The following is a 14,919-nucleotide window of genomic DNA, read 5'->3' on the forward strand; positions in this document are numbered from 1 at the left end:
CTTTTGTGTCATTTTTTTTATTATCAATATCAATGATAAACAATATAACTGTTTTCTTGAAACCAGTACCATTAGTAAATTTTTATTAGTATGGTGCATTACAAGTTTTAAAAATTGTTTTAAACCATACATTACAGCAATATTCATGACCCAGTTAAGTAATATCTCTCAAAGTGATATCATATCAACATGGCTGAACTTCAAATAACTATTTCAACTTGAGTTTTTAAATTATCACAAACAGATAAATACAGAATCCCTTAGTGGTTTCAAACTTTTTTTTACAAATAATAGTAAATGTATGATCAGTATCATTTTTAAAAATGCTTTCTTTCAGAATTAAACTTTATAATATAAAAATATTTAAAACAACAGATCAGATTCTATAGCACTCTCTCAGGGATAGTGTTTTACTAACCGATAATAATCACAAGTTGAACTGTGATCCAGTCCTAGGTTGAAACTTGAATAAAACTACAATTCAGTACTCACTAGGAATAAAATCTCACTGAATTGAGTAGTATTTATATTACAGTAAGGAAGGTACTTCCATTCTGAATATTTCTCTCAGTAAATGTAATTATTAGCTTCAGTAGATAAGTTTACTCTGTGATACCTAATCAGATTGAAAAAAGACAGATTTTCTTTAAAATCAGCCAATTTTATAAGTAACTGTTTGTTTGTTTGCTTACTAACTTACTAAACTAATAGAAAAGTTTCAGATCAGTCCTTCGCCACAAGTCTGACAATTGAAGGATTCCTTACACTGAAGTACTCTCATAGTGAGAAATCAACACTTTGGTAAATAACTTTCAAAACACTGTCAATGGGCAAAGGAAGAGGAAAGGACAGAAAGTCAAAAGAGGATTCTTTTATCTATGGATAAAACTGTTAATGCCTCAGCAGTATTTCATAACAAAATCAGTTTGTAATGGTCCAGGCCAAAAAGTCAACCATTCTGTAGCAGAAATAAACAAGGCACTATAAACTCACATGGATTCCAAGATGGTTGAAAATCTTGATTAAGCAGGAATCAGATTAATTTTGATTGTGCTTAATACTGCAGCTGATACTGTGCTTAATTGTATTCAATTCGAAGAAGAAATCTGGTCAAAAAGGAGATGACTATGAGTACATAATATGGCAACATGCTCCTAACCTTTGGACCACACTTGTGGCTCCTCAGTGAAGATTACCCAGTTTCAATAGCATACAAGCAGCATTTGCTAATTTGTGATTGTACTGCTAGATACCTCTTTCCTATTTTTCAAAGGTATTGAATTAATAGTTTTTCTTAGTATAGGCAGCAATTCCAGTGTTAATTGCCAAAATGATGCAGTATTTTAGAACAGGAAATAGGCACTATTAACTTTTTAAGAACTAACTGTACTTTCATAGGATACCAAGTGCTGAACACTGTGGTATTAAGACTCAAAGTGCTGCTTTGATCTTGGGGAAATATTGTGCAATAGAATTCAAAAAGGAAAAAAAAGTGTAATGGCACAATATTCAAATAAATTACAGTTCTTACAGGAAACAGTCATTTTTAATATAATTCTTACTGAATTTCAATAAATCAAATTCTGATGCAAGATACAAGTTCTGCATCCAAACAAGAGACTAGTAATATCTTAGAAAATATTAACTGGCAGAAATGTTTATTAGATTGGTTGAAAAAAAGCACAATGCAAATTGTGGAAAGAAGGAAAGAAAAAAAAAGTGAAAAGAGAAAAATGAAGAAGTATGAAAACTTAAATCTGACCCACATGTAATGTGCACCTGATACAACCTACCACCCACTATCAATTTGCTAGTTTTATATGCCATTTTGTTTACAACTGTTGTTTAATCAGCAGCTCACACTTACTGAAGTGTTTCTGCAACTGTGGTATTACAGGAATTAAGAATCTTGGATTATAGGTGCATGTTTTACTTAAAAATGGTTATACACTCACACTTACAGCATTAGTTATATTTGAAAAGCAAGCAATATACTTAAAATATTAAATGACATTTCATTTGTTTTAAAACCAATACCTAAATGCAACACAATTCAAGAACAACAGTAACATAGAACAATATTTGATATGAACATTTGGTATTAACTTCAGTTTACATTCATCCCATACAATAAAAATTACTTAGGTACTTAGTGCATTCAACATGACAGTGGAATGTTCCAATAGCCCCTTCTTCTCACAACCCTTGCTTCTGTATTTCAGCCATTTAAAATATGTTTTCAATATAACTCCTAACTGAAGGCTGCATTAGAAAGATTGACAAAAGGGCAAAACTTTTATTTTAACGATATGTTTCAAAATGGTTCAAAATACAAAATAACTTATTTAGAACATCTGTCAAATAGCATTCAACATATGTGCAAACTCGCCTTTGAAAAGACACAAAAAAAAAGATGAGTAGCTTTGGCACAGCTACTGGTATGTAAATTGGCATTTTTAAAATATAAATTAATTAGATAAAAATAAGCATCTTCATGGCTATGAAGTTAAGACTATGAAGTTGTTCTAGAATTTGTTGCACGAAGTGCTAGGCTTGCAACCGATCTCATCGCACACATAGAAATCTTGTGACAAACCCCAGCATTTGAAATATAGTTGGAAGCTAAACGATACAGTCGTTCAGATCCAAATGTGTTAAAATGCCCTGGAAGGACTTTCTCTACAAGGCCCCTATTGACTAAGTCTATTAATCGCTGGCAGGTTGTAACGTAGTCATTTATCCGGCTGTAGGGAAGCCAGTCAATCATTGAGCCATCATACACAACATCCCCACTGAACAGAATCTTCCGTTCTCTGTCATGCAAACAAATGCTTCCTCTCGAATGGCCAGGCATGTGCATGACAGTGAGCTGTCTATCACCAAGGCTGATCACATCCCCTACAACAAGAAACAAAATTTTATGGACAAACCAATTTTCAAAAATGCAACCTTACATTTGTCTCTGTTACAAACTCATGCATTAAAACTGTAACTGTAGCCAAACAATGCAGGAAAACATATACTGTATTACTCTCCCCCTCCCCTGACAAAGATGAAAGCCCACACACGGTAGGAAGGATTCTGGGAGCATGAATACTTACCTTAGTTTAGGGTTCAGTGGAAGGGGGATAGTAAAACTATGAAGAAAAAAATGATTTTTAAAGGTATTTTCCAGTCACATCTGCAGATGAGCACCAACATGGCCAGGCTATAGTCCACTTCAGTATTTCACAATTTTAAGACACACTGACTTCCCCAACCTTAAAGCTGCCAAGATTGAGAAACACTGGTCTCCTAGAAAGTCCATCATATCATGCATGTTTAATTTCATCCTTATTTCTCATAATGATTTCTATGAGTTCTATTAGACTGGACAGCTTGTACTTTTCCTAGCTCTGCTCTTTTCCATTACCTCCAACTGACAGCCAATTGCCTCTAGCTGCACTCTCCTTATTCATTATAAAAGAAAAGAAAACAACTGTCAACTTGAAGCCCATCTCTCCCAGAAGCCATAAGTAAGAAATCTACAATTGACTGAAGCTCAAATCACAATAGTAACATCTGACTTATGGTCTACAATATTTGGTTACATCAGTTCACTCAGTATTACTCACAAATCACAAAGTTTATTGAACAGAAAAAGTAGATTATCTGGACTCCTTTCAAATAAGATATAGGCCTGGGTATAGAATTAAAACTTGAGGACCCCTGAGAAGGCTGGGATGGAAGGAGTATAATTATACTAGTCCTGCTGGATTTGTGAGTGGCCTTCAATATTATATATCATGATATCTCCCTCCAATTATTTAAGCATTTAGACATTTTGCTGTGAGAATTATTGGACATACTGTATTCTTGATTGGTCAGTTCCCACAGTGGTAGGGGCATAAATCAGGACCTTGGCTTCTGGATTGCTGCACAGCTAAGCTGTCTTCCACCTATAATTTAACATCTACCTGAAGCCCCTGGGAGAGATCATCTCCAAAATGAATTGAGATATCAATAAATAGGCTGATGATGTTCAATTACATATTTTCCATCTGAATCTGGGCAACATATGTGGCGAAGGTCCTAATTCAGTGATTGGAGGTTGTTAGGATATGGATATAAGAAACAATTTGAACTGAATTCTATCAATTCTGGACTTAGAAGATGACTTCGTCTATTTTATTTTGTTCAACTTTATTCCTGGATATGATAAATGTTTTCCCATATCGAGTTGACCTATAATTTGTGGTTCAACATGGAATGACACTCCTACTTGCTGTGGAAACACAGCAAGACAGTCAGTTACAGTGGCTAGGTGTAGCCTTATTTAAATCAGGTGGCTTTATTCACAATTATTTATGAAGCTGGATTTTTGTTATGTAAAATACATGGAATTGCCCTTGTAGATCATTTTGAAGTGGTTACATAGTACAATATGCAACAACCCTAGTTAGCTGCATTCAGGTTCACTCATGTATTATCACTACTACAGCCTGCACTGGCTGCCAATGAGTTTCAAAATGCAATTCAATATGCTGATTGTCATCCTTAAAGCCCTAAATGGCTCAGGGACTGAATACTGTGTTACTACAACCTCTGAGTTGAATCCATCCATCCTATAAGACCCGGAAATGAGGATTTACTAAGGGGTCCTGCCACCAAGGGAATGCCCTCTTTATAGAACCTAGACCAAGTGATGTTCTCCTTCCTTTGTAATATTCAAATCACATCAGAAAAACATTTAAATCCAAGTAAGATCTTGCTATTCCCAAATGGTGATGCATCAGATGGACTGTTTATGGTTTTATTACAGTAAGTGATTTTTAAAAATCTTGTTATATTGCAAGCAACTTGGTATCTCTGGAAATGGAATAGCATATGAATTTATGTATAATAAAGAACTAAAACTACTGTTTTTGTATGTAGTATACAAATATACTACACAATATAGCATATCTTTCATTATTCACATCTGTCAGTAGCAATAGTGGATATTGGCTAAAGTAGGGGTCTGATAAAGGATGAAAAACACAAAAGAAGGCAATGAAACCTCATCAATTAGATTTCATATTCACTTAATTGTGTATATTTTAGCAACTGAAAAAATTACTAAGTCATCATTTTGACAGTCAATGAGCTAAAACTACTGGCTGCTTGAATTAATTTCACAAGATTTCTTAGTCATTTGTTCTTAATCTCAGAAAACATTTTTCCTCAAAGTGGAAGTTACAATCTCAAGGCTTTATTGTGGCTAGTACAAAGGGATGTGTATACATAGGTATATGTGTATTTAGTCTGATTATTTTTATTTAGTTTATGGATTATTTATATTTTCTCTTACCTATTCTATCCTTTCTGTCTGATAAACCAATATATTTAAAGTATTTGGTATTATAATATAATAATATACCAACAAATTTATTATTAAAGGTAGATAATTTATCATGCCTCTTTCTCAAAAGAAAATACTTTGAACAGGGAAAAGAAAGTTTCAACTTAAGTTTCTTTCTGGCCATTTTTAGATATATATTGCAGTTTTCAGTACAAGCATTGAAAACTAATACCATTTGCAAGTAGACTCAGAGTCTAATGTTCCAACTGTGGACATTAATTCTTCATAAAACATGGATTATATAGGTGGAAATTAAATTCTGAGTTGGAAGCTCTGTCTCCTTCCTCTTCCCCTTAATACCAGCTTTAGTTTTATTACCCTGCCTTAAACCAGAGATCTTCATTGTATCCAAAATACATTACCATATTGAATCAGTCAGCTTACTGACTGAGATATTAAGTCACAATCTAAAGTATTTTATCAATTCATATGCCATAATTTAGAAATTTGGAAATTCACATCCAAAACAGATTACTATGCATTTCTTCTTGTGTAAACTGTTCTATGGGTGCTTCAGAGGAGCCACACAAGGTTCAATATAAAATGAGCAACTATATAAATGTTATAAACAAATATATGAATAAATAAGTGTGCATCACCTGGAAATGTAAGCAGACAGATTGTGAATGCATATGTCCCTCTAATCTTAATGAAATGACTTTCTATCTGAGCTTTTCTTGCAATGCTTTTATTGGCTGACTCACCATTTTTGAGAATGCCATCTTCCCAGAAAAGATATAATTTCAACTAGTTAAAGCATAACAGATATTTTGTCTACTTTCAATTTTAATGGATCCCATAAAAAATCAAGATGGAAAAATTACTTCATTATACATAGTGGTAACCAGTAGCTTGCTGTATTATAGCCCTGACCATAATCTATTATGCATTTTAATGTTCAATTAACAAGAATGGTCAACAGATCCATTAATATTACTTTGGATGTACTTACATTTCATGGATATTATGATTCAAGTCTTCCCAAGATATTTGCTTACATATGTAAAAGCTAAACTGTGTACAAAGTGAAAACAAAGTATGTATCCCACCATTGAAATACTGCTCTTTCCTCAAATATGGTACAAAATGGTTTAAAATTAGTGTGTGCCCTGAGATAGTTTTAATAAAGCACTATAGTGTTCAGATGCATGAATCTGTTCATACTTATGCTCTATGCAGATGTTTATTTATACATGAAAACATATAAAGGGAGAGGGTTGGTGTCATGCTACAACATACATTCATAATTTTGGCATCATCATAATTAAAAACAGATGCCTATGATTACAAAAGCACTGGTAGCAGTAATTTAGGCAAAATAAAGATGTTTCTAAGTCAATTACAAATGGTTGCAGCTTCATGGCAGAGCACTTGTGCTCAGACAGAGATATCCATACTCAAGCCATAAGCCACATCTCCTAATAGTCCTGGGAAAGACTGGAAATGGAAACCTTTTGAAACAACTGTTACTGTCAAGATAAAAATGAGAAAGGTGGATCAAAGGTATAATGCAGTTTTCTGCAATTTTACATTAAATATAATTAAGGTGGGTCACAAATAAGAAAACATCATCAAAAAGCCATAAGATTTTTGCTCCCAAATTCCAGCACTTTTTGTAATTCCTGAAAAGTTAACCTGGCCAAAGATAAATGCTAGGGGCATATTAAAAGTGAAATCTAAAATAATAGGTGTAATGAGGCAAGTGAAAAGAGTCAGATTATCAATCTAATTTGGATTATGTCTATATAGTTTTTCATGCCTATTTTATAAATTAGATATCAAACATATGGATTGAAATGTTAGTGAAGTGTTTTGGGTTGTAATATGTGAAGCACTTAATTGGAGGAAACATGCATAAAATGTTACTCCTAGCCTAGATAATAATCTGTGGATAATATTAAAGGATTTTGGTTTTATTTTCTTAAATATAACCAGCTAGTCCAAAATGTTGATAGAATTGCAGAGTGGACAGACTGAAAAAGATGCTGAAAAAAAATCTCACAAAATGTTACACACACACATACACACTCAGTGTACAGCACAAATATTTGATGGATAAATGTTCAAAACTCATTGTTCATAGCAATGCTACTATTTGGCAAAATTATATTCCTAGACATTTTTCTCTGGCTGATATGCTTATTTATTCTTTTTTCACCCCACAACAGGGACGTCCTAGAGAAGCACCAAGTATGAAGAGTCTTAGTGAAATGCTCTACCATGTACTTTGTATATCACCCATTCTTCAGCAGATGCTCAAGATGTCCCCACCCTACCCTTTCTTTCAGACTCTGACAGTGCACATTCACATTTGTACGACCTTTAAGAGACAGACATCCAATTTCAATGGCCTGTGCATGGATTTTACAAAGATGCTCTCCACCTGTCTTTTCAGAGATACATTTTTAACACCAGAAAGATAATTTCAACATCATAAATGCATCATGAAAGATGCATTTAGCTCACACATTTTTTCTTTAAGAAACCAATAACATGCTCTGTTTCTATGGTCCCTTCTATAATCTCCTTTTAAAACATTTTATAAAAGTACAGGGATCACATAATGCTGTGTTTTTCATTCCCATTCCACTTCCACTCCCCATATTTTCCTTCTCTTTTTCTTATATATCTATTTCATAGTGATTTCAAATCTTGAGAAAATTTCTCCACCCTTTGCCATATCCAAAGAACTGGAGCTATAAAGACAGACTACTAATGTTATTATTTCCCTGTATCACCAGAAATTCCCTTCCTTTTACACTTTGCTACTGAAATGGCATAATACACCTCTCTCATGCCTTATTAATTCTGTATTCTGAACCAAAGAACATTAGGGTTCAAAATCCATCTGCCTCCATCACCAAACCTTTACGAATTAGTACCTTCACTACATGCACTGCACACAAAAAACCAGAACTTTCCGTTTTCATGTCATATGGCTCCAGACAATACTCTTGATTTTTTGGTAGGCAAATGATAATACCCACTATTTATTTTCAGTAACAGAAAAGTTGCTGGACTCGAACAGCCCCTCCTTTCTGTACAAATAATCCACTTCAGCAGGAACCCAGTAGGCATGTGCAATACAGAAATAACGCTGATGATATTCAACCCTGCCTGGTGTAAGCCTGTCCAATTTACTATGACATATCAGATATTAAAGAAAGCCAAATGCTGCAGGTGGCAGAGATGTTTTTTGAAGTAATAAAAAAGGGGGGAAGACAATGATAAAAACACCCCTCCAAATGTATTATATTGCATGCAAGCAATCACTCAGCCTAGTGTTTGAAGAAATAATTAATCTGAAATCACTATATTGGCGTCCTTTCGTGACTTGGATGAGAAAGCGGCTCATAAAAGAAAGCGTTGGTCAATTCAATCAAGGCTGTACACCTGGTCGCAACAGCTCGGTTCAGTTGGGGTACGGGAGCTGCCTGCCTTGCTCCAGAAAGGCGCCTGCAGAATGAGATGCGGTCTCCCTTGCCAGCCCACTACCCTCTCCCCCTCCCCGCTCTTACCCTCCTGCAAGACGTGAGTCGGCTGGACGGGTCGCACTCGGAACTGCCTGGCCCTCCAGCCGGGGCTGGGCTGCCTCACCACCTCGCTGTCCGAGAGCCAAGTGACGGTCTCGTAGTTATCGCCGCGGCGCAGGGCTCCGGCCTCGGCGCTGTGCACGGCCACCTCCTCGAACTGATGCAGTCCGCCCGAGTGGTCGAAGTGCACATGGGTGGCGATGGCTAGCAACGGCCGCCGCCGCCGCCCACTGCTTGCGGGTTCCTTCTCCGCTTCGCCGAGACCGGCTCCCTCCTGGTCGCCCTGGGCCGGATCGGGATCCAAAAGCCCAGCCAAGTGAAGGTAGTCGGGGAGGCTGCGCAGCCCCAACCCCGTGTCGATCACCACGTCCCGCTGGGAGCCGCGCACCAGCCAGATGTTGGCCCGGTTGCCCGACTCGTAGAAGCGTTCTTGGATCCAGTAGATACCTCCGCCCAGAGACTTATGCGCGAACCACTCCAGCGCCGACATCACAGCCGGCCGCCAAACGAAACGCTGCGGCCACACGACCCGTCTCCTGCCTGCGGTGTTTGGGCTACGATCGCGTGTTGCGAACGGCCCGGACGCGCAGCTTAGACGAGGAGGGCGGATCCAGGAGGAGGAGGAGCTGGAGGCGGGGACTGAATCACCAGCTCCTCAGCGTAACCCGACTCGGCTTATCGGGTGGTCCCCCACCCGGCTCTTTCCCACTGCAGTAGCGCGTCAGACGGAAGGAAGGGGGGCCGAGGGTTCGCCTTGGAAGGGGATGCGGTTGCACGTGGGGATTGCCTGCGAGACTGAAGATGCGGCTACACGACAGCTGATACAGCAAAAGCGCTCTGGGTTGTGCTAAAGAAAATGCAAGTCTCTCTCACTTGGTGTTTCCTAAGTGCAGTATTTAGGAAGGGATCTGGGTAAAAAAAAAAAAGGGTGCTTAAACTCATGGATTTTCTGGATTTCATAGGATTTTTAGATTGGATCCGCATGCAACACACTTGTCTGTATTATACCAAAAGCAAAGGTGATCAATCTGTGTCCTTTCAGATCCTCTGTCTCTGTTTGGTGGGATATAAAGAACACAAATCCTGTCCCTGAATTAAGCATTGAGCTCAGAATCTGCAATTAAATGCAATGCTATTTGGATTTTAAAGAACCTTCCATTGCCCATCTCTGATTAAATTCATTACCACCCCTTAAAACAAGGAACGGCAGACTAACGTTTATTACTGTCCTACAGATCTTAGATGCCTTTGCACAACTCTGTGTTGAAGAGGAATTACTATCAAAGTAAAAAATAAAAGCCACGTAAAACTGGCTGGAATGATCCAGCATTTTACTAAACAGTAGAAGAATAACTGAAAGAGACAGTCTGGCTAGTTAAAACACAAGGCTAGAAACCAAAATGTGAGTTCTAGCCCCACTTTAGATACTGTAAGCAGAATCCCCACCCCTTTTAATATAAAAAGCCCCCATATTAGCAAAGAAATGCCTCCCACCCATGGAAAAGGCTTTCCTGAAGTTAAACCATTCAAGCACCTGATCCCTGTGATTGGATATTTAGTTTCACAAACTATTCATAAACGAAACACCTTCAGCTACAGCCTCCACAGAAGGCTAGAATTGATCAGATTAAAAAAGCAGACAGACAAAAGACACCTAAAATCTACATTCCCCAACCAGCTCCAAGGGCAGGGCAGGACCTCCTAGCCACAATAGACGTCAGGCAACAATAATTAGAATACTAAAAGGGCACACACAAATACAGATTAAAGTACATTTCATAATGAACCTGGGCATCTAAATCACAACGCCCTAGAACCGTGATGGCGAACCTATGGCACGCGGAGCCATATTAGTGGGCACGCCAGCTCAGCTCTGGGGCGCATGTGTGCGCTGGCCAGCTGATTTTCGGGCCTTCTGGGCCCACCAGAAGTAGGAAAACAGGCTGTTTCCTGCCTCTGGAGGGCCTTGGTGGAGGGGAAGGCCCGTTTTTCTTTCTTACCTGGCTCCAGATCCTCTCTATGCATCTGGGAAGGGCGAAAACAGCCTTTCCCACTCACTTGGAGGCCCCACTTCCCCACAGGAAGTGACATTTTTTGCTGTCCCCAGCCTCCGGAACCTCTCTAGGAGTCTCTAGCAGCCTCTAGGAGTCTCTGGAGGCTGGGGACAGGAAAAAACATTACTTCCTGTCCCACGGGGAGTCGGGAAATGGACCCTTTCAGCCTTCGTGGGGCCTCCAAGTGAGTGGGAAAGGCTGTTTTCAGGTAATCTGTATTTGTGTGTGCCCTTTTAGTATTCTAATTATTGTTGCCTGACGTCTATTGTGGCTAGGAGGTCCTGCCCTGCCCTTGGAGCTGGTTGGGGAATGTAGATTTTAGGTGTCTTTTGTCTGTCTGCTTTTTTAATCTGATCAATTCTAGCCTTCTGTGGAGGCTGTAGCTGAAGGTGTTTCGTTTATGAATAGTTTGTGAAACTAAATATCCAATCACAGGGATCAGGTGCTTGAATGGTTTAACTTCAGGAAAGCCTTTTCTCTTCCATGGGTGGGAAGCATTTCTTTGCTAATATGGGGGCTTTTTATATTAAAAGGGGTGGGGATTCTGCTTACAGTATCTAAAGTGGGGCTAGAACTCACATTTTGGTTTCTAGCCTTGTGTTTTAACTAGCCAGACTGTCTCTTTCAGTTATTCTTCTACTGTTTAGTAAAATGCTGGATCATTCCAGCCAGTTTTACGTGGCTTTTATTTTTTACTTTGATAGTAATTCCTCTTCAACACAGAGTTGTGCAAAGGCATCTAAGATCTGTAGGACAGTAATAAACGTTAGTCTGCCGTTCCTTGTTTTAAGGGGTGGTAATGAATTTAATCAGAGATGGGCAATGGAAGGTTCTTTAAAATCCAAATAGCATTGCATTTAATTGCAGATTCTGAGCTCAATGCTTAATTCAGGGACAGGATTTGTGTTCTTTATATCCCACCAAACAGAGACAGAGGATCTGAAAGGACACAGATTGATCACCTTTGCTTTTGGTATAATACAGACAAGTGTGTTGCATGCGGATCCAATCTAAAAATCCTATGAAATCCAGAAAATCCATGAGTTTAAGCACCCTTTTTTTTTTTTACCCAGATCCCTTCCTAAATACTGCACTTAGGAAACACCAAGTGAGAGAGACTTGCATTTTCTTTAGCACAACCCAGAGCGCTTTTGCTGTATCAGCTGTCGTGTAGCCGCATCTTCAGTCTCGCAGGCAATCCCCACGTGCAACCGCATCCCCTTCCAAGGCGAACCCTCGGCCCCCCTTCCTTCCGTCTGACGCGCTACTGCAGTGGGAAAGAGCCGGGTGGGGGACCACCCGATAAGCCGAGTCGGGTTACGCTGAGGAGCTGGTGATTCAGTCCCCGCCTCCAGCTCCTCCTCCTCCTGGATCCGCCCTCCTCGTCTAAGCTGCGCGTCCGGGCCGTTCGCAACACGCGATCGTAGCCCAAACACCGCAGGCAGGAGACGGGTCGTGTGGCCGCAGCGTTTCGTTTGGCGGCCGGCTGTGATGTCGGCGCTGGAGTGGTTCGCGCATAAGTCTCTGGGCGGAGGTATCTACTGGATCCAAGAACGCTTCTACGAGTCGGGCAACCGGGCCAACATCTGGCTGGTGCGCGGCTCCCAGCGGGACGTGGTGATCGACACGGGGTTGGGGCTGCGCAGCCTCCCCGACTACCTTCACTTGGCTGGGCTTTTGGATCCCGATCCGGCCCAGGGCGACCAGGAGGGAGCCGGTCTCGGCGAAGCGGAGAAGGAACCCGCAAGCAGTGGGCGGCGGCGGCGGCCGTTGCTAGCCATCGCCACCCATGTGCACTTCGACCACTCGGGCGGACTGCATCAGTTCGAGGAGGTGGCCGTGCACAGCGCCGAGGCCGGAGCCCTGCGCCGCGGCGATAACTACGAGACCGTCACTTGGCTCTCGGACAGCGAGGTGGTGAGGCAGCCCAGCCCCGGCTGGAGGGCCAGGCAGTTCCGAGTGCGACCCGTCCAGCCGACTCACGTCTTGCAGGAGGGTAAGAGCGGGGAGGGGGAGAGGGTAGTGGGCTGGCAAGGGAGACCGCATCTCATTCTGCAGGCGCCTTTCTGGAGCAAGGCAGGCAGCTCCCGTACCCCAACTGAACCGAGCTGTTGCGACCAGGTGTACAGCCTTGATTGAATTGACCAACGCTTTCTTTTATGAGCCGCTTTCTCATCCAAGTCACGAAAGGACGCCAATATAGTGATTTCAGATTAATTATTTCTTCAAACACTAGGCTGAGTGATTGCTTGCATGCAATATAATACATTTGGAGGGGTGTTTTTATCATTGTCTTCCCCCCTTTTTTATTACTTCAAAAAACATCTCTGCCACCTGCAGCATTTGGCTTTCTTTAATATCTGATATGTCATAGTAAATTGGACAGGCTTACACCAGGCAGGGTTGAATATCATCAGCGTTATTTCTGTATTGCACATGCCTACTGGGTTCCTGCTGAAGTGGATTATTTGTACAGAAAGGAGGGGCTGTTCGAGTCCAGCAACTTTTCTGTTACTGAAAATAAATAGTGGGTATTATCATTTGCCTACCAAAAAATCAAGAGTATTGTCTGGAGCCATGTGGCATGAAAACAGAAAGTTCTGTTTTTTGGGTGCAGTGCATGTAGTGAAGGTACTAATTCGTAAAGGTTTGGTGATGGAGGCAGATGGATTTTGAACCCTAATGTTCTTTGGTTCAGAATACAGAATTAATAAGGCATGAGAGAGGTGTATTATGCCATTTCAGTAGCAAAGTGTAAAAGGAAGGGAATTTCTGGTGATACAGGGAAATAATAACATTAGTAGTCTGTCTTTATAGCTCCAGTTCTTTGGATATGGCAAAGGGTGGAGAAATTCTCTCAAGATTTGAAATCACTACGACATAGATATATAAGAAAGAGAGAAGGAAAATATGGGGAGTGGAAAATGTCACTTCCTGTCCCACCGAGAGTTGGGAAATGGGCCCTTTCAGCCTCCATAGGGCCTCCAAGGGAGTGGGAAAGGCTGTTTTCTCCCTTCCCAGATGCATAGAGAGGATCTAGAACCAGGTAAGAAAGAAAAATGGGCCTACCAGGCCATCACGTGTCAGGAGCGGGGGTGGGTGGGGTTGCGTGCGCATGCACATGGGCACGTGCGCGCGCAACCCCCGCCCCCCTCTCCTGGCACGCGATGGCAAAAAGGTTAGCCATCACTGCCCTAGAACCACATAAAAACCCATCCACTCACCAGACTCTTTTGTCAGCTATCCCATAACTGATTACTATGTCACTTCGTGTCTGATTCCTAATAAATGGAATCTCCTTTCCTGCAGCCTGCTTCCAATTCATTTTTCCAGCATCTTTCTCCTGGCTTGGAACCGGACCAGATTTTACTTCCAATGGTACAAAGTCAGCTGGATGACCTTGGGCCAGTCGATTTCTCTCAACTCTAGGATGGAAGTAATGGCAACCACTTCTGAAATGGCAGGAAAGTTGCCAGGAGTTAACTCTCACTCAAAGGCATGTGCATACACATGCACACGTACAAAAGATATGTCGATAAAATTGGCAGTGCAAAAGGACATTATCAGTTCTCTCTACCAGTTCATCACAACAGGGACATAAATGTTTTAAGAGGAGAATTTTATTAAATCTTCGTAATAAAGCTGAAGGGAGAGAATCACTGCAAACCAGAGTAAAGGAATTTAAATGGACAGGGACTATATTAGTGTCTGTCTGACTATTTACTTTTCTGTATAATTTAGGCAGCTGCCTATCTGAACCTTGTGAATTTAGCAAATATAAAACACAAAAACATAGGAAATCATAGAAACATTACAGTGTAAATGAGGACTATAAAAGATATCTTTAATCAATATTCCATACATTTTGGTGTGGCCCCACTGCCAGGAGAAAAAGCAAGTCTTCAACGCTTTCTGGAAGGATTACAGTACAGAGTCAGGGCCATCTGGATCT

General features: G+C 40.4%; 2 protein-coding genes across 2 annotated transcripts in view; one reads left to right on the forward strand and one right to left on the reverse strand.

Moving 5' to 3' along the window:
* Window position 1: 1 nt before the first annotated feature.
* MBLAC2 (metallo-beta-lactamase domain containing 2) lies at window positions 2-9,634 on the reverse strand. Its single transcript, XM_060690620.2, has 2 exons — window positions 8,899-9,634; window positions 2-2,898 (listed from the first exon to the last, which is right to left on the reverse strand). The coding sequence occupies exons 1-2, from the start codon at window positions 9,401-9,403 to the stop codon at window positions 2,513-2,515; spliced, it is 891 nt and encodes a 296-aa protein (XP_060546603.1). The 5' UTR covers window positions 9,404-9,634; the 3' UTR covers window positions 2-2,512.
* Window positions 9,635-12,334: 2,700 nt separating this feature from the next.
* Window positions 12,335-14,919, forward strand: part of ADGRV1 (adhesion G protein-coupled receptor V1) — a 277,279-nt gene continuing 274,694 nt past the window's right edge. Inside the window, exon 1 of the mRNA XM_060690619.2 lies at window positions 12,335-12,963. Coding sequence (XP_060546602.2) covers window positions 12,459-12,963 — 505 coding nt within the window. The 5' untranslated portion in view covers window positions 12,335-12,458. The remainder of the gene's footprint in view (window positions 12,964-14,919) is intronic.

Source organism: Pantherophis guttatus, chromosome 2, assembly GCF_059756535.1.
Source record: "Pantherophis guttatus breed Tessera chromosome 2, ASM5975653v1, whole genome shotgun sequence".
Lineage (NCBI taxonomy): Eukaryota > Metazoa > Chordata > Lepidosauria > Squamata > Colubridae > Pantherophis > Pantherophis guttatus.

Bases quoted from the DNA above. Each gene is read 5' to 3' on its own strand.
- MBLAC2 (XM_060690620.2), bottom strand. From the start codon at position 9,403: ATGTCGGCGCTGGAGTGGTTCGCGCATAAGTCTCTGGGCGGAGGTATC. The intron at 2,899-8,898 runs GTAAGAGCGGGG...TTCTTGTTGTAG, and splicing joins GACTCACGTCTTGCAGGAGG to GGGATGTGATCAGCCTTGGT.